The sequence below is a fragment of the Rhodamnia argentea genome, chromosome 6, assembly GCF_020921035.1.
Source record: "Rhodamnia argentea isolate NSW1041297 chromosome 6, ASM2092103v1, whole genome shotgun sequence".
NCBI classification, from domain to species: Eukaryota; Viridiplantae; Streptophyta; class Magnoliopsida; order Myrtales; family Myrtaceae; genus Rhodamnia; species Rhodamnia argentea.
Genome location: NC_063155.1, coordinates 6,273,020 through 6,294,699, shown reverse-complemented (window position 1 = coordinate 6,294,699; position 21,680 = coordinate 6,273,020). Strand labels below are relative to the sequence as shown.

Here is a 21,680-nt window from a genome sequence, read left to right as displayed (position 1 = left end):
ACGGCCGCCGCAAGTCAACCACCAAGTTAGCGATTTTCGACGAAAATTTATTAAAATGGTTGCATTAAAATTTTCAAGCAAAAATTTAAGATTCTACTGATAAAATTTGAAACATAAGACTAAATTAATATTCGTAAAATTTGTGTAAGACTGATTGGATAATTTTCAATTCTTGTTTTTCGAATTATAGCATAAAACATAGCTATTCCTAACACTTGATTTCTCAAATAACTAGGCTAATTAATACACGCTAGTATAGTCTGTGCGCCCTCCATGACCTCCAGAAAATCCCCTAAGCAAAAAATATCAACACACTAATACTCGTCAAATTTTGAAGCATGCAATTCATTAGTAACTTGTATATTTTCGTAACGCACATGTCGATGTTTGCGTAGATCGATCATCGCTTTCGCACCTATATTTTTTTCATCGGACGTACTTTCATATAATTTTGCAAAATTAATTTCCTTTTGCGTGTTGGCTTGCTTCATGAGGGGTCTTCTCTTACGTAATGAACAAATTAAGGTGTTTTTCCCCAAACTTCTTAGCAAAGAAAGTTCATTGTTTTGATGTCCAAGTGTCAACGCAATGAGGCAAACATGTGATGTTATCAACCCCTTTTTCACAATTTAAGTGGTTCGTATTCAATGACAATATCAAATGGAATGAAGCGCGTGATTAGCGCATGAGTTCGAAATAAGCGTCCTAGGCTCCTACTAAAAAAAATTATTTTGTTGGCAATTCGTGTATTTTCACGTTTAATCGCGTCATATCAAGCTCATGACATAATTTCCTTTACATGTATCGCCCGTTTGAAACCCTAATAGAATACGTAGCACGACTAGGCATGTTTAACGCATTTCAAAAACGAAATCATGTACATAAGTATGTAAAAGAGCGTATAGACTTCTATAAAACATGTCTAAATGCATATTAATGCGTTGTGTTCCATCAATGGCATGTTATATTTTTCTCATTAAACGAGTCTCGGTAAACAAGTCAAACAAACTTTGTGTTTATATATGGATAGAGCAATTTATATCGAGAATACCAAATTAATTTCAAGATATGATACGATACGCGTTTACGACTTTACGCGTTCTCTAACTTGTTTAGTAAGCTCAGTGTCTCTTCGATGTTACATTATTCAAAAATATCAAAAAATTCGGTTCAATTTAGGTGGCCGTTTAAGTTTGAGTTACTAAGATATGAAGCCCGTTATGAAGATATATCACCACATGTTATATGGCATTGCCAAAAAAGTAAGAAATGTAGTGAGAAGTAGTAAAAAAGAAAAGGAAAGGAAAATTAGCAAATGGGTTGACAAAATTGAAATTAGAAATTGTCCAGAAAATAAGGAGCTACAAAAAAAAAATTAGCAATTAATATTGGGTTTATAAATACTGACCATGGCAACTCCATAGATGGAAAGAAATCATGAGATACTGATGATTCCCAAAGTATGTGGCACTGAGTGATTCAATTGTTTATCCAATACACTTTTTGTGCAATTTTCAATTTTCTAAAATATTAAGTGATATGTTCCTTAGAAATTCTAAATCTTGTCACAAAACTATAATCCAGTCATAAGACTTGTCAATATGACGCAATCGAGTCATTCTGTTAACTTCGTCTAATTTGGCTAGTAAAAAATGCTGACATGGCATTTTTTAATATTTTTCCTCTCCTACATGGCGATGATGTGGCTAAAACGACGTCGTTTTGGTTCAAAAAATATTTTAAATATAAATTTATGTATTTAATTTAAAATAAGTAAATTAAAAAAATAGAAGCATAACCATCGGCAAAGAGAATAGAATCTGCTTTTGCTTCCGCTTCTGTTTTTTAATTTAAAACTTATCTTATATATTATATTAAAAATCAAATTTGAACTAAAATGACGTCGTTTTAACCACGTCATTGCCACGTAGGAGAGGAAAAATATTAAAAAATGCCATGTCAGTATTTTTCACTAGCTAAATTAGACAAAGTTAACAGAATGACTCGACAGCGCCATTTTTACAAATCTTAGGATTCGATTGCACTTTTTGCAAGTTTTAGGATTTGATTGGACATTTCGAGACAAGTTTTATAACTTCTAGTGAATTATATCAAATATTAAATACAAATTATACGAAAAGTTAGCGCGCTAAAATAATAATGTATCTTTATTCAAGTACCGAAATCAATGCACCTTGAAAAACTCACCGATTCAAATTAAATGAAAATTTAGGAAAAAGCTTGCGGGTCAAAGTTAGCCCCATTCGTTGACTTTTTCATCTTGCTATTTGACGATACATTTCCTTCTTCCTCGTCCTCGTGCCATCATTACGTGCGCAACCTTTTCCTCCTCCTTCCAAAAAAATAAAAATAAAATAAAATAAAAGAAATTAGGAATTGAGAAAATAACGAGGACGCGCTGCGCGTGGGTCCCGCACCTCTCGTGACTCGCACGTGCCGCTGGCACCTCCTCAATCCGAACCCACAACCAAACCCACCAATCGCTGAGCAGCATTTTTCCTTCCCCCTTTTCTGATTTAACTCATTCACCAATCCCATCCCATCACAGCTTAATCACCTCATCTTCCTAATTCAAATAATTAAATTAATAATCATCTTAAGGCCTGCTTAATAATATTTTTTTTCCGAAAGGGATTTTCGAAAATAACTTTTATTTTCGAGAATAGAAATATTAAGTGACTTTATCAAAATAAATTTCTCTTTTTTTTTAATATTTATTCTGGAACAAAATTTCCCATCCTAATTTTCTTTCCCAATTAAAGATAAGTTGCTTGAAAAAAAAAAAGGAAAAAAAAATTGGAAAATGATGAAATAAAATTTGGAACACTAAAACCCAGGGAAACCAGAGAGAGTGGGCCCCTTTTTTGTGTTGGTGTTGTGCTTGTGCCTCCTCCTTGTTCTTCACCTATAATTCACTCCTCCCAACCTTCCTCCCAACCTTCCTCTCTCTCTCTCTTCAAGCCTCAGTCCTCCCTCTGTGTCCTCCTTCGCACGGCTCTCTGTTCGCTCCTGCGGATCTGGTCTTTGCTTCCAATCGAATCCTGGTCCCTTGAGCTATTCACAGTCTCTCCGGGTTCTTGGGCTTGCTCTTCTCGGGGATCCGATCGGTTCGACGATCGCTGATCTCTGTTGGGTTTCTCGCGTGGCTTCTGTTCTGGGTGTCCTTCTTTCCGCTTCATCCGGGCGCTGGGGAACGACATTCGTCGACCCTGAATAGTAATTGGTAGAAAGAGAATCCGAGAGTGCACAGTAAACTGAAATAGAGTGGGAGAAATTTCGAAACTTGGCGCGTGGGTTGTTCTGCTTTCGAGCCTCTCTTGATTGAGGACTTGAGAGAAAGGCGAGGAAAGTGACCTTTGTTTTTTTTTTTTTTCCGTTTATTTTCTTGTTCTTTGATTTTCTTGCCTGGGGGGAGGAAAATGTTGAGAACTGGATTGCCATTCGGGAGAGTTCGCGGCGAGGACCGGTTTTACGTCCCCGTGAAGGCGAGGAAGAACCAGAATCAGATGCAGAGACAATCGGCCGTCTGGAGTAGGAATGATGAGAGTGAAAGTAGGAATGATGATAGTGAAAGCCCTGATTCGAAGAGGAAGCCTTTAGCTTCTGAGAATGGGGATTCTGTGGAGGCGGCGAATGCGGTGGATAAGAGCTCGGTGGTCTCTCGCAGTAATCTCGACAGATTCTTGGACTCAACCACTCCTTCAGTCCAAGCTCAGTATTTCCCCAAGGTTTGTAAATCGATGTCTATTCACCGTTGTTCAGCTTGTCGAAAACATTAAGAGATTTTTAAGGGAAAAAATAAGAGTTTGTCCATAACTTATAATTGCTTTTTCTATATGATGTGTCGATAGGATGACGGTTTTGGTGATCTGAGCAGCTTTATTGCTGTGTTGAGCTAGGTGGCCTAGCTGAGATGGGATTATAGTCCATTTTGTCTAAGCAATTAAATGATTGTTTTAGTTCATTTCTGTTGGTATTTAGAAAAAAATTTAATTGATATGCTTGTTGTATGTTTGCGCTGTAGACGATAATGAGGGGGTGGAGGACTTGTGATGACGAGTTCCAGCCTTACTTCACTTTGGGTGATCTGTGGAATTCATTCAAGGAATGGAGTGCGTATGGCGCAGGAGTGCCTTTGCTATTAGATGGCAGAGATTCTGTTGTTCAATACTATGTCCCATACTTATCGGGCATTCAACTGTATGGTCCATCTACAAATCCAAATGCTAAGTCGAGGTATTCATATGCTTCGAGTTTGATTGAATGTGTTATAGCAAGCTCCACCATCTCCCTATTTGATCTGTTGTTTGATGTTAGTTAATTTTTCTTTCCAATGTGTTGTCTGTTGACTTGGCAGCTCAGTTTTTCATTTTCTCTCACTTGATTTCCACCATGTGTTTGGGTCTCATTTATCTAGCTCATTGGAGCATATTGTATGTTGCTGTCTCTCTCTCTCTCCGGCAATTAATAGTGTTAAGCTATGCTTTTCACTCGTCTGCCTCCTAAAGTTTGTTTTTCTCACTAGTGTGGGAGCTTTACCTCTTGTTTGTTTAATGGCTGGTTGTGGAGGTGCAAATGATTTTGAATGTTACATTTAATTAGTGCACAAGTCCCCCATTTTGTAACATCCTGTTTTTTTTTGCACATATTGTACCATCTTAAGTGGGAGACCTAGGCATTCGCAGCCATTTTGTAACATTTTTAGTGGTTGCAAATGCTTAGGTCTCCCACTTAAGATGGTACAATATGTGCAACAAAAAGAGAAAAAAAAAAAAAGATGTTACAAAATGGGGGACTCGTCTCATTCTGTGACCTTATGGCTATTTCTATGATAACCCCATTTCTGTTCCCTTCTTTAGCTTATCACCGTGTGGCTACTCAATAGAAGTTAGATTTGTACTGAATCATGGAAGATGACATATATGTGTTTGCTTTTCCTCTTTTAATGCTCTTAATGAAGTGATGTAAAAAGTAGACAGAATTGTTCGCATCTGATAGCGACTATGGATTATATGGTAAACTTATTATCGACAAAGGAATTTCTTTATAGCCCATCCTATCAGATGTTTCAACTTCATGACGTTCCGCTGCGAGTGCTTATGAGGTTGGTAAATGATTTGGTGTTGTATGTATATCCATAGTTGTCAACTTACACCTGGGAATGTACGTGAGCACATACTTGTTTAATAAGTACTAAGGTTAGAGAAGTATATGTGCAAAGGTATACACCACTTTCTAGAGACCCACATTCAAATGTATGTACTATGTACAAGTGAGCACGTGCTCACATTGGTTGCATACGTTGTTTGTATTATCAATTAACACAGTGAGTTTTAGTGCTTGGTTTTCAATTTGGCTCCGCTACCAGATTATTTATTCTGTTCCCTTTGTTCCTGCTCCACTATATGGTTTTTCCCCTTATTGCTCCTTATCTTATATCATGTATGTTTACATTGGTAAAGTTCCTAAATTGTAGGTCAGCTGGTGAGGACAGTGATGGTGATTACTACAGGGACTCGAGTAGTAGTGATGGAAGCAGTTCAGGAATGGAAGGCTTTTCTAGTGATGATGGTGACACTGGCAACTCTAGAGGTTGCCTGCTGTTTGAATATTTGGAGCGAGATCCTCCTTATAGGCGTGAACCATTGGCAGACAAGGTTAGTAGATCTTTTGAATATTTTCAAAGTTAAGCCCTGGCCCGATCTCCAATCTGACTCTTCATCTATTTGTCCTTGTTCTCTGTTAGGTGATGGATCTTGCACGTCAATTTCCAGATCTGAAGACTTTCAGAAGCTGTGATTTGCTGCCATCAAGTTGGATCTCTGTAGCATGGTGAGATTTCAGAATTTTCCTGTCAAAGCGTCATGGTGTTCGGGGTTTTTATTAACTTTTCTGGTATGATAGGTACCCAATATATCGGATACCGACTGGTCCAACACTCAAAGATTTGGATGCTTGCTTTCTTACTTATCACTCCCTTTCGACCACCCCTATTGAAGGTACTTGTACGTGATGACCATTATTATTTATATACCTGTGCCTACTAGTACAAATTTGCCACGGGTGCGTGCATATGCATACATAAATACCTGTTTACATGTGATGGAGAAAGGAATGGTGAGACACGAACCAGTTATAATACATAGGGAGAGTGGCTTTTGCCGACTTAGTCTCAATGCTGCCGATATATTCCTCATAAGTTCCGCTCTTTCCCCTTCTATTCCATTCCACATCAGAGTTGTGTCTGAGCTCCTCTTCCTATAGCATTCCTTTTTCTATTAGTTGCTAGTTATTGTAGGATCACAATGATCTAGTACCTCAAATGAACAGTAAAAACTAAAGTCAAAGGTAACATCCTAGGTGACGTGGACTGATAAATTGAATGGGGTAGAAGACTGACGCTGAGATAGAAGTCCAGAGAACTACCTTGCAATTCGAAGTTACTTAAAGATAGATTATAATCTTACATGAGCAATTTTGTGATGTTAATTGATGGTAATGCCTGATGGCGTAGTGAGGGTATAATACTGCTTCTAGTAAACAAGAGAGAGGGAACTGTGGAAATCCAATTCTTTCAGGCATTACGTCTGAGGTGCTGTTAGGTGATTGTAGAAGATGTCGAATTTGTTGCTATCCCTTACCGTGAAGAGTGTAGGGTGTTCTCATGGGAAGTCCTGGTGGCATCTTATTGATCTAGAAGCCATCAGATAGTATCGAAATGGTCTCTACTGTACTGGATGTTGCATATCAAAGTGGCCTTTCTGACCGATGTGTGCATCTGACTAACATATTCTGTTCCCTATAGATACTTTAAGCATATGCAAGTTTTTGCACTGTTATACTCTCAGCGAAATTCGATTCAGCTTTTTAGCTAAAAAGGATCTTGCTGGAGAAAAGAATTACTTCCTGTAGGGGGTCCCTGACTTTTCTCATCCCATATGATCTAAACATTTTTAAAGTAATTGCTCTTATCTCCTCCGGTAACTATTTGAGTTGTATTTATTTATGAACACTTCAACATTTCTAATATTTTCCCCTTTTCTAATATTTTCCCCTTGCTACATCACATTAATGTGCACATGATCTCTTATGAGATCTTCCATCAATCTTTTGAAAGTGAGGGCATTTGGTTATATGCTAATTTGTCAGTGAACTGTATCTCTGGATGATGCAAATAAATTGTATCCTTTATCTGTTAATTTTAGATGTCTTTGCATCATATGAAGCAAAGTCTGAATCATTTGCAGGTAGTGGAGGTACCCGTTCTCCAGTTGTTGTCTATCCCAATGAAACGGATGGTGTCCCAAAGATACGCTTAACAGTTTTCGGGATGGCTTCGTACAAGTTTAAACGGTCCATGTGGACACAAAACGGGGTCAGTGAGAGTCTAATGGCGAATTCCCTCACGCCGGCTGCAGAAGATTGGCTGAGACACCGTGGGGTGAATCACCCGGACTTCCAGTTCTTTGCTTCCCATGGCATGTATGCCAGGTGATGATACAAGGGCAGTCTCATCGTTTTAATAAAAGAAATCTTCTCTGCATGCACAAAGGAAGCATATGATGAACAAAACTGTACTCGAATTTTGGGGAGTAGCTATCTTGCTCTTGGAGGAACTTTTGTTGAAATGGTTAGCTGTTGCATTTGTGACAAAGAACAGAAAACTGGGTTCTCCCAAAATGGAGGCAAGAAAAGAATCAGAAAAGGGTGCAAGTATGAAAACAGAGAACTTTCTACAGAAGGTGAGGATCTTGATTGGGGCCGGAAGATACATGTGGAAGAGAAGCCCATCGTAAGAGTGACAAAGTTGTAAATTGGGCTAAAAGTGACTGTTGACTGTCGATCTCCCCTTTCCTTCTTCTGGTAGAGATATCTTACTAGACTTGCTACTTACCTGCATAATGACAATCTCATCATAACAGAGGAAAAACCATATGGTGTAGTTCACTCGGGGAGTTTGATTTAGTTGCTGGACAGGCTAAAAGAATTAGACTTTGGTGTTCCATGTTACTTTTTGGTTGATTGATAGGCAAGAAAATAAGAATGTTTGGTTCCTTTAGTTATTTTCAGGCTCGTTTCCGTCCAGTAGCGCAATGTTTGTTAGTTTACTGCTTTTCGTGGTTGCTCGTGATGGATTGGCCCTTGAAGAGTGGATTTTATGTCTGCGTGAGATCAATAGTCTAAAAGAAAGCCGCCCCACGATTGGAGTGAAAAAGACATGGCTTCAGTTGTCTCTTGTACGCCACAGGTTTACTATCCCTTGTTGAAATTGTGCTTCAAAAAAACATGAAAGTTTTGGAAAGGGTTTGTTTTCGTAAATTACCAGAGTGAATCTGCATGGGCGAAAAAAAGGGCCGAGTTTATAGATAGTTTAGATCCTTGAGGTTTGGCTGGATGTAAATGTTGGCTAGGTAAGCGTTCCCAACTCATCGTCCTTGCAGATCGGATCATCCGTGTCCCTTCCAAACAGGAAGCATGTCTAAGGAGGTAGCTCTTGTAGATTCAGATGAGAACTTGAAGAGTATGGTTGAGGTGTGTGACTGGTTGCAACCTACATTTGTACCTGTCCTCCCGGAAAGTTAGCAAGTCTCATCAATTGATAAGAAAGATTCGAGTTTTCTGGGGATGGTGAGCGTCATTGATGCTGATGAGTTGTTTGCTGATAGGTTTTTAATTGTAGTGATTGCACGTAGTGATGGTACAGATAAATGGCAGTGATTGCCGAAGCTAGAGCTCGATGACGGGAATTCGTTGCATTACATCTTCTGCTTGTAGCATTGAGAGGCTGAACATCCATAGATATTGCTTGCATTTTTGCTTACAAGAGAAGACGCTTAACAGCTGAAAGACAACATGCTTTGAGCCAGACTATGCCTACTACTATTAGTACATCCAAGATACATGAGAATAAGCCTGGAAATGAGTATCGTGTGGTAAGTGAGGCAATGACCCACGTACCATTTTCATCTCTCATCCAGTGCCTTCACATCATATATAGCAACATAAGCACATGCAGCAAAGGACTTAAAACCCTCCTAAAAGTATTACAAAATGGTGCATCAGGACACAGGTAAAATTCTTAGTTACTGAAGTAGGACTAACGGCATTGATAATGAAAGCTCTAGGCATGAGGGGATGGATACTTCTCAGCACTTGGGAAAGGGAGTGCCACAAGTGCTGGCCACTTTCCTGGCATTGGGGGAATTGACAAACTTCTTGAGGTTTGGGTTTCTGAGGTACTGGCAGAGGCAGGGCCTCTGCTCCTTGATCTTGCTGCAGCACAGGGTGGATGGAGGGGTCGCGGACGTGATCGCGCTCACGCAGGAGCTCAGCTCTATCGGCCTGCACGTCACAGCAGCCTCCACTCTCACCTCCGCTTCCGCTAGGAGAAGCACCGCCAGAAGAGCGCAGAGCGCGACCCTCGGGGCCCTCATTGCTTCTCTGTTTTTGGTTGCTCTAGGAGGATGTGAGGAGAAAAGAACTGGAGTGAGTTTGTGTGTGTACTTGGGTCAGGGTGATGCGTTTGGGTTTGGATGATGCTTGAATTTATAGAAGGCAAAATGGGGGAGGTGAAAAGGAAAAAGGGTTTTTATTTTCTCCCTCTGGAATGAGATCTGCCACTAGTTTTTCCTGGTTCCTCATCAGTCAATGCTTTGACTGGGCCACTAAAGTGCATATGGTTAATCATTCTTGCTCATAATGAGGATCAGCATGCTCAGGATGCCCTTTTCTTCCCTCAGAATGAGCCGGATAAGGTTTAAAAACAGTTTCAGAATCATTATGACTTGGGTTACTATTACGAAAAACTCCAAACTAGTATACATGTGACAAATTTACTTTAAATTAATTTTTTGACAACTAAAAATCTCAAATTGATATATTTGTACCAAATTTATCATCCATTAGTTCCCGTTAAATTTTATCGTCAAATTGCTGAGTTTGATAACACTTGACAGGTGATGTGATAGCGGTTTGTGATTTTTACCCTCTATTTGTCACAGGTATACCTGCTTTTTTGTGATATTAATCCGATTTAATCAAAACTTACGGATGGTAAATTTGTCACGGGCATATCAATTTGAGGTTTTTGATGGTAAAAAATATTAATTTATGATAAATTTATTACTTATATACTAATTTAGCACTTATTACTGTGCAGAGAAAGATGTGGAGGCCACTTTTCGCAGCAAACTGTTTGCTTTCGGTGATGCTGATGTAGTGTTGTAATTTCATAGCAATCATGTAACATGTTCTCATCATTAGTTGGCCCACAGACATGCAGATTTGCTAATCAATCGATTCATTCTCTGTTATCTCAGCAATGTGAGGATAGACATCAACACGCTTGCTTATAGCCAGCGACTTAACCGAAAGTCCCATATTAAGTCCTCGACTAAACTCGTTCTCGATTTTAACCGAGTGCCTGGCGCGCGTTTCCCGCGATAATGTACGCCGAGACGACTCTTTCGCTAAGGAAGGACCGTCGAGATGACGGGGCACGTTGCTCGGCGGATTATACGGGCCGTGTGGTTTTTAAGATGAACGAACATGGCGACCAAGAAACAATTTTTGATAAAGCTATTATAAGCTGCGATAGAGCAAAGCACAAGTCAAAATTTTTTGAGATTTATGAGATGACATGCTGCCTTTGTTGGGCCGTCACAATCTCATGCCGTATGAGGTGAAAGCCGCTTTTAGGATCACGCTTTCTATTTGGTCAAAATATTCTGGCAAAATGTTTTTTTTATTCTAAATTCTAAAGCTCCTTTTTTTTTAACATTTATATTTATGTATTGTTAATCTCCTTTTCCTTTCAATGATGGAGCCTTTGATTCTTGGTTGAGATACAATTTAAATTTACGCACCAAGGTTCTAACCATGGATGCGACATGAGGGTAAAAATAGAAACAATAGAGAAGTGCCAAATAAACACCCGGAAATAATGTGAAGTCTAAATTACGTGTTCAGCGAGTGCGTAATTATCCAATTAGTGGTAAAGGGAAAAATTACAACAACAAAAAATCCTAGACATATTGTAATTGTGTCAATTTAGTCCTAAAGATTTTCTTTTTACTAGCGTTGAGTCCTAAACCTTTTGTAATTATGTCAATTTAGTCCACTTTGGCCGACAACGCCGACGTGGATATTTTTTAATAATATTTTAATTTTTTCCCCACTTTTTTCTCTTTCTTTTCTTTTCCCTACCTAGTACCCACCATACTGTGGCCGGAGATCTCCGGCAAGGGTCGCCAGAGCTGCCGGCCTCGGTACAGTGGGGTACGAAAAAAAAAAAAAAAAAAGGAAGATACAAAAATAAGAAAAAAGAACGTGGAGCTGCCGGCCACAGTGCAGTAAAGTAGGAAAAAAGGTAGGGAAAAAAAAGGAAATAAAATAAAAATGTTAAAATCTATTAAAATTATCCACATAAGCGCCGACAACGCCACATCAGCATCGGCGAAAAAGTGGACTTAATTGGCACAATTGCAAATGGTTTAAGACTCATTGACAAAAAAAATGGCAAAAAAAATTATGTCCGAATTGGTACAATTACAATAAATTTAGGGTATTTTTGGTAATTCTCTAGTCATAAATTCATAAATCTATTATTGTGCGAATATAAATGTGGTCCTAAACTTTTTAATTCTGTCAATCGAGTCTTCAACTTTTTGCGCGAAATTCCAGTGTAATCCTTTCAGTCAATTTTCATTGGAAAATTAGAATGACTATATTGAAAAGTTTAGGACTAAATTGACAAAGCTAAAAAGTTTAAAGTCAAAGCCACCGATCGAATTCAATCTTTGTAACATGTAAATATATCTAACTCCGAGAATGCTGAGGAACAGCAGAAATCTCAACACATGATTCACAGCTTTGCTTAAGGCAAAACAGTGTTCGGGTTAAACAAATGTTAAAACCGCATCATCATTGGGACCAACTTGGGTCCAAAGCTAAAAGTGAAATTACCCACGGCGCTTTAATGGATTACACTGGCACAAAGCATAAAGAAGGAGGGTCGTGATTGATTCCCATCCCCCTTTGTTTTTTAATCTCCATGCCTTGGATTTTCAGGTTCAGCAGAGAGCTCGAGCCATCATTGAACCGGTCAAGGTTTGCTCCTCATGATGATGACGATGATGGTGGTGGTGGGGTTCTCATGATCACTTCACGTTAACGAATGATTCCACACACACAAAACTATTTTGCTGATGTAGTCACCATCTTGGTGATCTTTCAATTCATCCTTCTGCATCGTCGGGACGGCCTAATTCACTAAAAAATTCCTCAACTATAAATAAGTTTTCACTCTATCTCAAATCTACCCCCATTAGCTTTCCGTCCGGAAATCGTCGTTAGTCGTCCCTAATTTTCATATCCTAGAATGGTTTCATTTTAAAGAATTCCGATAATTTTTTTTTGGGATGGATTTGTTATCGGCGTGAAAATATCATGTCAATCCACACCTATCGCGATATTACTTTGCTGATGTGGATATGTTATGGGCGTGGAAATGTCTCGTCCCGTTGGGACTGGACCTTAATAGGTAGATTTGAGAATAAATCGAAAGTTGGTGATTTTTTTTTAGACAAAGCAAGATTCAAGACATTTTTAGAACTGAACCTAAAGTTTGAGGTCTTTTTTTGTAGACAAAAAAAAAAAGTTCAAGACAAATTTAAGACAACCTAAAGTTTAGGATTTTTTCCAAGATTAAAAAAAGTTTGAGACAAATTTAAGATTGATCTAAAATTTGAGATTTTTGCCAAGATAAAAGAAAAAAGTTGGAGACAGATTTGAGACTGATATTTTCGGCTCTTGGACTCTCCTATCGGAAATAAGATTGAATATAGATTTGAGCCATAGCATGCGGTTTCATAAAACTGACTGGGTAGGGGTGTAAAAAAGCCTAACCGGGCCTGGCCCGAAAATTCACTTAATTTTTTAGGCTTTTCGGGCCGAGCTTCGGTACTGTTCGCATAAGGCTTGGGCCTGGTCGGGCCGGGCCGGCTTTGGCTTTTTTGACACCCATATTTTCTTTTTAGTTTATTTTCTTTTCGTTTTTATTTTTTTATATTCTTTCATTCAATGGGCTTGTCAAGTGCTTTTGATTTCAAAAAAAAAAAAAAGGAAAAAAGAAACCGACCCGACCCAACCGGAACTGAAGAGTTGGGGCACATGTAATTCGGGCTCGGGCCGGGCCGGGCCGAGCTACATGCTGTTTATTTTCGGGCCGACTCGGCCCGTTGACACCCCTATGACTGGGATGTCCTGTAAACCCCCATGATGTGGTATTGGAGTTTTTTTTAGGGAGTTAGGCCTGAGAGTCCTAGACGATTCATTGGCTCTGATGCTCAGGACCAACAAGAATCCTTTGGCAAGTAGAGAGGAACGCGCGTAAGATTCGAGTAATCGCACAACCCGCGGTCTCGTAAAAGAGTCGAGCGATTGCATTAAACGGTTACAAAACCTATCTCAAGAAGAGAGGGACCCGGTTTCATTATCATGGAAGCCTGAAGGTATGAATGTACTCTCGAGTGATTGCTGATCATCATGTGAGCGTGCCTTAGAAAAGCGCAGCTCCATAAGGAAAAGCAGCCTTTTTTTTTAGAGAGAGTGAAGAATGGCCAGTTGAATGTCATTTGATGTTCCTCGAGAAACAAGGTTTCTGCTGCCCAAGATCACATTCGATCAGACAGCCTACAAACCCTTCATTCCTTTCCCTTTTCTTGTGTGAACTAGGATGTGCTTGAAGCCACCAGTTGTCACCTGCATATTACAAAGGGAGAGAGAGAGAGAGAGAGCTATAAGTATAATCTAGTGCAGGTTACCTTAATTGATCTGTATAAGTCAGTTCCCCATAGTCTAAGTTGAAGATCGAGTATAGTCTTAAGTTCAAAGATTTCTACTGAAATGGGCCCTTTTCCCGCTTTTTCACTCTCACATAGACAGACAAGTTCACCGAGAAGATTCAGGATTCCAGTGCTGACGACCCTGAAGCAACATTCTGTCCCAATGACATCGTAGCCAGGGGACTTGGGAGAGAATTTGTAGCAGAGTATCAGTGCTAAATTTGATAGCTTCTCAGCTCATTAACAAGTACAATAAAAAACTAACTCCTCTCTCTCTCTCTCTCTCACACACACACATCAAATCTCCAAAGCATCATTTAGGCACCCCACATCACATTTTGAAAATGAAAATAGATAAACTAGTTTGGCATATAAGCATGGAGTTACATCATCACAGAAAGCAATTAAGATCTGTTCAGAGACCTCTCTCTCTCTCTCTCTCTCTCTCTCTCTCTCTCTCACACGCGCGCGCACGCCCGCATACACACACATCCAAAACAGCATTTAGGTACCCAGATCACATTTTGAAGAATAGAATGGATAGAACTCCCTCCCTCCCTCCCTCCCTCCCTCTCTCTTTCTCACACACACACACACACACACATATCTCCAAAGCAGCATTTAGGCACCCAGATCACCTTTTGAAGAAAAGAACAGATAGACAGAGTTTGGGATATAAGCACGAAGTCTACATTGTCGCAGAAAGTAATTAAGATCTGTTCAGAGAGACAACAGCTCTAGAGAAATTTGTCTAAGAGAGTTGTAATCAAAGTTCATCTAGGTCCTTGGTTTTGGGCTAAACATCCGCAAGCAGACCAGTCCAGAACCATTCACACAATAACAAGCACCACCTGGGCTCACTTGATTTATTAGCCAATGATTTAGCTGGAAAAATGCAAGGCTTAACAGTGCAACCAATTATCCTGAGCAAATGAGCCAAGTGCTTCCATGTCATCAGAGGCCACTTTTCTATCGCATGAGCCGATTGAATGCAACCAAAGTCCACAAAGGATACTTCCAAACACTTGAGTTGTGGAAGTAATCGACTTTCTACCAATCTGAGATTCAAAGATAAGATAATGGCATAATGTGAAACATCAGAAAATTCTTAGTCAAATGGACAAGTAGATCAAAGAAGGTGTACATTTCGATACTACATTAAAAGATGGGAAACGAAAAGATTTACCAGACAATGTTATCCCAATGAAGGAAGCCACCATGGCCTCTGGCATTATTGAATCTGTAATTGGCACCAGACACTAGAAACAGAAACAAGAAGATGGTGTCAGAGAAAGAAAAGTTTGCCAGTGGTATTCGTCAGGCTGTTACAACTCAAAAGTAGGACTGTGGACGACCAAAGTCAATAGCTCAGTCCATAATACCTTCGTAGCCACCAAAAACTGGATCTTCTGCTAGCAGTAAGGGAGTATCAAGATCAAAGAACCTGCACAGATTGTCGAACATATTAGTCCTTTTTCTTTCGCCATAGCAAATTATGATAACTCAAATTACCTTTTCTGAGATGAAAAGAATCTAATGCATTAAGGAACTATGTATCGGATAAACAATAATTACTTAGCAACAGTATCAGCAGAAATGGCAATACTAACTTGAAACAACCAAAGCCAGCAGCAAGGTGGCCAGCGAAGCCCATGGCTAGCCTAGTCTCAACCATACCACCGATCATCAGGTCCAAGCCATGTGCTCTTGCAAACTCGATAATATCAAGGGCCCCAACCACTCCGAGTTTCGCGAGCTTTATGTTAATGACATTCGCCAAATTCCCTTTTACGATTGTCTCGACATCATCTAAACTTCGGCAGCTCTCATCAGCTGCAACAGAAATCCCATATTTCCCTATAGCAATTCGACTGACATGTCCAAGACCTTCCCAATCATCTCTATGAACTGGCTGCTCAAAGAGAATGGGAGTAACCCCCATCTCTGTAAAGAATGGAGGAGGAAAGAGTTAAGAAAACTAGATGGAGGTAAATGAATGACACAAAAAAGTGTTTGCAATGCAAGAAAATTCAGGTTGTCACATTAAGCAGAAACAAGGTATCAACCTCCCCCCCTCCCTCTTTTTCTTCCCTTTTTTTTTTTTTAACTTGAGCGAAAGGAGAAGAAAGAAAGAGAAGTTTCACAATCTGCTGACACTTTGACGCATGCATAACAAAGATAGATTTTGCACGTCCATAACATTCTTTACCATTGAGTTTATCGAGGACTAGAATAGCTTCTGAAGACTTGTACCCTTCATTAGCATCCAGAATAAACGAACAAGTAGGGTGTACAGCCCGTATTGCTTGAAGAACCTCAATATCTGCTTTGAGATCCTTGCCCACCTTGAGCTTCAAAGTCTGGAAACCTTGTTTACGATATTTAAGAGCCAAGTCAGCAGCTTCAGCTGGTGACACAATCGGAATCTGCAAATGTGGATGACAAACTTGATTGAAAAAAATAAATAAATAAAAAGAAACTAAAAATCAAAGACATTATGATATGTAATTCAAACACAGACGGAGTAGGTGGCATTGCCAAGATTATACATTTTAAGGAACTATCTTTCCATTTGATAATCAAGATAGAAACTTAACTGTTATGTCTGTTGTTAATGTATTCGAAGCTCCACCGAATAATTTCCACAATGGTGTTCCGATGCTGTTGGCAACTGCATCAATCAATGCCATCTCAACTCCTGCCCGAACCTTCAATTGAAGATATATGATGTCATGATAATAACAATAAGTAATGTAAATTTTAGGTAATTGGTGACTAAGATACCCAAGTTGGTAGAAAAACTAGTCTCATAAGCACACACCGCATAGCCACCAAGTCCATTACATTTTCAGAAAACACAACGAACATCTTCTGACATTTTAACTCGCCTGATTGAACATAAAGGAAAGATAGATTAACTATTTCATTCTATATCATTTCATTCAATTATCTCAATGCAAGATTCTTCCACAAGCAAGCTGTTTTTTATTTTCAACTTCACCGGACCATGTCACTACAGGTTTGAAACGAACTTAAAACAATATACATAATGCCTATGATCCACCTTAAATCTGAATAAAATGTAAAAAGTTCAAATCAATAACCACCCAAAACATTCCAAGATACTCAAAATGTAGTCAAATTCAAAACCATCAACATTGCTATTTTTTCTCTTCCTTGAAAGAGTTATACATATGTTAATCGACCTATTTTTAAAACGAGCCTCCATGTATCCATCACATCCCCAAAACCAGAAAGATATGAATTCACATTGATGAAAATTCACGGCAAGGTGAATGCGAAATCACACGGTAGCAAACAACAGTAAGTAAATGGAAATCACAGCCCAAGATGTGAACTTGAATGCAGAGTCAAACACTGCAAAAACAAAAAGAGGGCCAATTTAAAAGGAGACAAACATCGGGATGCAAAGGTCTCGAGTCCGATTCACGCACTCCTTCTCACTCATTCATGGGTGAACTTTACGTGTTCTATTGACCCACATATATGAGATTTGCACACACCATTCTACGTTTTCTAACAGAGTAAGCATCACAGAGATCACCAAACTAAAACAAATTGAGCCTAAAACCTCGATCTCAAGAACTCACAGAAGCGAAGTCATGTCCAGGAAGAATCCCCGCAATCTCTCTCAAAACTCTCCCCAGCCCCATCGCGGGGCTCCTCTTCAACGCCTCGCAGGCCTCCCTCGCCTTCTCCATCGCCGTCCCCTGATCCTCCGCCGTCACGGACGGCAGGACCGGCGCCTCCCCCCACCCCGCGCAGCCGTTCCTCAGCTCCACCCTCACCGCCACGTTGGTCACCCTCTCCAGCCTCGACGACGCGATGGTGAACGGCGCGACCAGCGGCACGTCCAGCGCCCTGCTCTCCGCCCTCTGCACCTCGACCGCGAACGTCTCCATCAGGCTGCCGAACCCCAGCACGACCGGGGCCGGCGGCGGCGGCGCGATGGGGATGCAGTGGGCGCGTGTTCGGAAGGAAAAGTTCCGGTCTTTCGGCGAGTTTCGAGCGGGGGTGACTGGGCCATGGATCGAGTGAGCGAGGGAGAGATTCGACGCGAGCATGATGGAGGTTTTTGAGGGGTACTAACGAAGTGGGTATTCGGTTTTGAGGGTTGGGGAGGGAGGGGCGTGTAGAGCCGCCATTGTTAAGCTGTTCCTTTGGATGATTTTGTTACTGGTGGGGATCAAAGATCTGAGCAGTTAAACAGGGGAAACATAAACAAAGGCGGGGTTGACTGTTTTTTATTGGTTTCAGGCATGAGTGATGAGTGATGTGACATGAATTTGGGGGAATCCCCCTGCCTACTTCTTGGGTTTGTCTTGTCTGGGAAAAACTTTCATTGCATTATTTTGCTGAGCTGAGCTGTGCTGTGTTCAGACATGATTTCATTTTATTTTTATTTTTTTGGGTCAAAACATAATTTCATTTGAAATTAAGCAAAAAAAACTCATTTTTTCCTTTGAGAGAGGTTGATTCCCGATCTGATTATGTCCGGTCCCACCTAAAAATAAGTAACCAGATCGATAGAATCGGTTCCCCATTTTTTAGGATCGAGAATCAATGAATTATTAATAGGAATGAGCAACCGACGTCCTCAAGAATTGGACCGAACTAGCCAGTTCTTGATTCGATCAATCCGTCTTGCACACCTCTAATTTTCCCTAGAAAAAAGAAGTATCACAATATGGGTCCAAAACAGGATTTGTCCAAAAGTATGTGGCCCGAAACAAATTATAGAATACCCTGGCCTCCTTCTTTCCTATGTTTGAAAAAAGATGCTAAGAAGACTTTTTGAGTGCCAAAGTCTAATGCATACTGCACATCGGATGTATTGTCTTCATACATGTACATCGTGCGCTCGACCTTCATCATTATCGATTTTGCAAAATGTCCTCTTCAACGCTTTCTAGGTTCATTGATTAATTAACTAAGGTCTTCATGATCATGACCCGCACTGATTAGCGGTGCGAAAGACATATATAAATCGAGCTTCCAGACATTTTCGAATCGAAATCTACTTCATTAACCATTCGATTTTTTTCACTTATTTTTAATAGGAAGGGCGCAAAAGAAAAGTAAAGATCTAATCATGTTGGGCCGACAAGGCTATTTGTTTGTGGTGTGGACTTGTGGATAAGATTTACCACGTTGGGCCGGATGGATCTAAATTATGTGAAGAAGGAAAGGCAAAACTTTCAATATTACTTGTCATTGGAGACCAAGACATGATGATGATCATGATGATGATGATGATGATGATGATGATGATGATGATGATGGTGACGGCGATTGTGATGGTGATGTATACCTTAAGTGGAGCTTGAATCGAAGTCCCACCTATAAAAGCTGTAATCAGAAAGTGCATGAAGACTCACCAGCCACGATTCAATTCCATAAGAACATCAATTTGTCCCAAAGTTTGTTTGCTCCTGGGCTTTTGCCAGCATCAAAGTCGACATTATAGCGGAGCATTCTTTTTCTATTTTTTTGGCATGGAACAAAGAAGAACATCACAACTAAGGCCGTGCAATCATACTGGTTCTACTTAGGATTCGGATCAGACCGTCCTCAAAACCGGTTCGTTTTTCGATTTCAAGTTTTTGGAATCGGTGGGAACCGCTCGGAATCTCGGGTCCCAATAAGAACCAACCAAGAACCAAACTGACTGGACCAAATTTGGAACCGGTTTTATCAAGCCAAAGCCCTAATTGTTCTCTTGGTATATATATATTTTAATCTATTCTCTCTAATCTCATTCGGACACTTCACGACCTTTTTTTTTGCTCCCGACTGACCCTCCTCCTTGCTTGTTCGAGCCTCACTATCCTTGCTCTTTCTGACTTGCCCGTGCTCGTTCGCCCTCGTTCATCTCTTACTTTGAATCGTTTGTTGCTTATATTGTTTTGCCGCGGAAAATGAAAAAAAAAAATAAAGGAACAAAAGAAAAACAGGTTCTCGAGTAGATCCTGAAATTTGATTAGAAAAATATATTAGCTTCTAGGGAAAACATAATATGTTCCACATTTCAAAAGCTGGGAACCGGTTCTAACATAGTAGGTCCCGAGTTTCGGATCTAGAATTTACCTACCCTAAAATCGATCGCCCCTGATCACAATCATTAATCAGTAAATATCTCGACTCTTATCTAGTTCCTACGATACGAGTAGTCCAAACTCCTTTAGACACCATCAAAGTTGACACCGTATATGTGGAATATTTGTAGTGGCATGCACTTTACCATTTTCTTGTCCTGTAAGGTTTAAAGGCGAATAAATAAACTATATGTGTCTGTCGCATCTATTATGTCGAGAGACGTAAGGTAAGTTGATATAGTTTACATCGTTGGCTCATCATTATTTTCGTTCCCACTGCGTTCTTCATGCGGGTAGGCGGATTGACACTAATTCCACATCCCGATTCATCAATGCATGCCCTAGAGAATCTTGAAATTCCATGTCCATTGGAGTAAAAGAATGGTGAATAGAAATTGTCTAACATGGCCTCTTTAGCAATTTTTTTCATTTTATTTTAAATCTTTTCCCTGGATTTTTAGTAGATGTGAGCAAACCTGGAACCTACCTTGTCATTAGGTTCCAGGATTGGTTTGACGATCTATCCACGTTCCACCTATATGAACTATCACTTTTAAATATCATTATTTGCTATTGCAATCTACTAATCATAACTCAGATTTCGACACACTAAAATATGAAACATTCACAAAATAAAAGTCTTAGTCATGGATATCGCCGAAAATGAAAGCTCGGACTAATAGTTCCAAATTACACACTCATCATTGGACGCCATGGAATACCGCATGATCATGTAAAGACGTAGAATAAGAAAAAACAAAAAGAATTGTTCCAGGTTCTAGAATCACTTTGTCAAACCTGGTTCTTCAATTTTTTAAAGCTGGAATTTATCTTACATACCCTGGAACCGGAAACCTACCCTCCATACCTTGGAACTTGGAACATATCTTGCATAATATAAAACCCGTAATCTACCCCGCATACCCCGAAACCAGAAACCTACCCCGTTTCCATCGGTTCGGTTTTTCGTTTTCCGATTTTATCTTGAAATCATGTTTATCCCTATTTTTTAGGCCGTTGATAATGTCAAAAGGGGATGGAGAAGAAGAAAAAGAATTATGAATCAGTTCTAAATACCCGATTACTTTTCACCTAATCTACAAATTCCCTATTACTGAAAAAGAATAAAAGGAATTTGAAAATTGAAAGAGATGAGCATGAATCGGCAATAAAGTGACGTGCCCTCTTGAGAATTTCTCATGAATCTTAATCAACGCATGTATTCTTATCTTATTTATTGCCAAAACGAAAATTACTTTTCGTAGGAACAGACAGAAATCACTCCAAACAATAAAAAGGATGAAGTGGTCCTTTCCTTACCTTTCAATAGGGTAAAAATTATGTTCAAGTTTCAACAGTTTACTATATTGATACTGTTTATTTAACAAAGTATTGGTAATTGGAAAAATGAAGCACGACGGTTCTAGATAGTAGATACTGCTTTGAACCCAACGATAAAATAATTAGGTTTTCTTCCATCATCATTTCATAACTTATGTTGGTCTGACCAAGAAATCATCAAACTACACTTTTGACTGATGTGGCGACAGTGTAGTACTCTAGGGCTAATACTTCCTATCCCCAAAAAGCCAGCAATCTTTATTAATCGAGATATCTATGCCTTATGTTTTCTCAGCTTTTATGTTGAAAAAATAAATGTTTTTTTCACTTGGATGGATGTATTGAAAAACTAACGTTT

General features: G+C 39.6%; 3 protein-coding genes across 4 annotated transcripts; 1 reads left to right on the top strand and 2 right to left on the bottom strand.

Annotated features, from left to right (window-relative positions):
- Positions 1 to 2,906: 2,906 nt before the first annotated feature.
- LOC115745645 lies at positions 2,907 to 7,545 on the top strand. Its single transcript, XM_030681218.2, has 6 exons — positions 2,907 to 3,749; positions 4,046 to 4,257; positions 5,498 to 5,678; positions 5,768 to 5,853; positions 5,926 to 6,020; positions 7,269 to 7,545. Exons 1-6 carry the CDS (start codon positions 3,441 to 3,443, stop codon positions 7,514 to 7,516), a joined length of 1,131 nt encoding a protein of 376 aa, XP_030537078.1. The 5' UTR covers positions 2,907 to 3,440; the 3' UTR covers positions 7,517 to 7,545.
- Positions 7,546 to 9,129: 1,584 nt separating this feature from the next.
- On the bottom strand, positions 9,130 to 9,560 carry LOC115745702 (non-specific lipid-transfer protein 2-like). The gene has a single exon (XM_030681270.2). The coding sequence runs from the start codon at positions 9,453 to 9,455 to the stop codon at positions 9,168 to 9,170; it is 288 nt and encodes a 95-aa protein (XP_030537130.1). The 5' UTR covers positions 9,456 to 9,560; the 3' UTR covers positions 9,130 to 9,167.
- A 4,944-nt stretch (positions 9,561 to 14,504) lies between these two features.
- On the bottom strand, positions 14,505 to 18,144 carry LOC115745627 (L-Ala-D/L-amino acid epimerase). 2 transcript variants are annotated; one of them, XM_030681200.2, is made up of 7 exons: positions 17,477 to 18,143; positions 16,463 to 16,573; positions 16,075 to 16,291; positions 15,476 to 15,809; positions 15,248 to 15,309; positions 15,052 to 15,124; positions 14,505 to 14,923 (listed from the first exon to the last, which is right to left on the bottom strand). In XM_030681200.2, coding segments are annotated over exons 1-7 (1,272 nt in total). In that variant the 5' UTR covers positions 17,951 to 18,143; the 3' UTR covers positions 14,505 to 14,922. The 2 variants fall into 2 exon arrangements, with proteins under 2 accessions (XP_030537060.1, XP_030537052.1); XM_030681192.2 differs by lacking the exon at positions 14,505 to 14,923 and having other exon boundaries at positions 15,048 to 15,124; positions 17,477 to 18,144.
- Between the last annotated feature and the right edge of the window lie 3,536 nt (positions 18,145 to 21,680).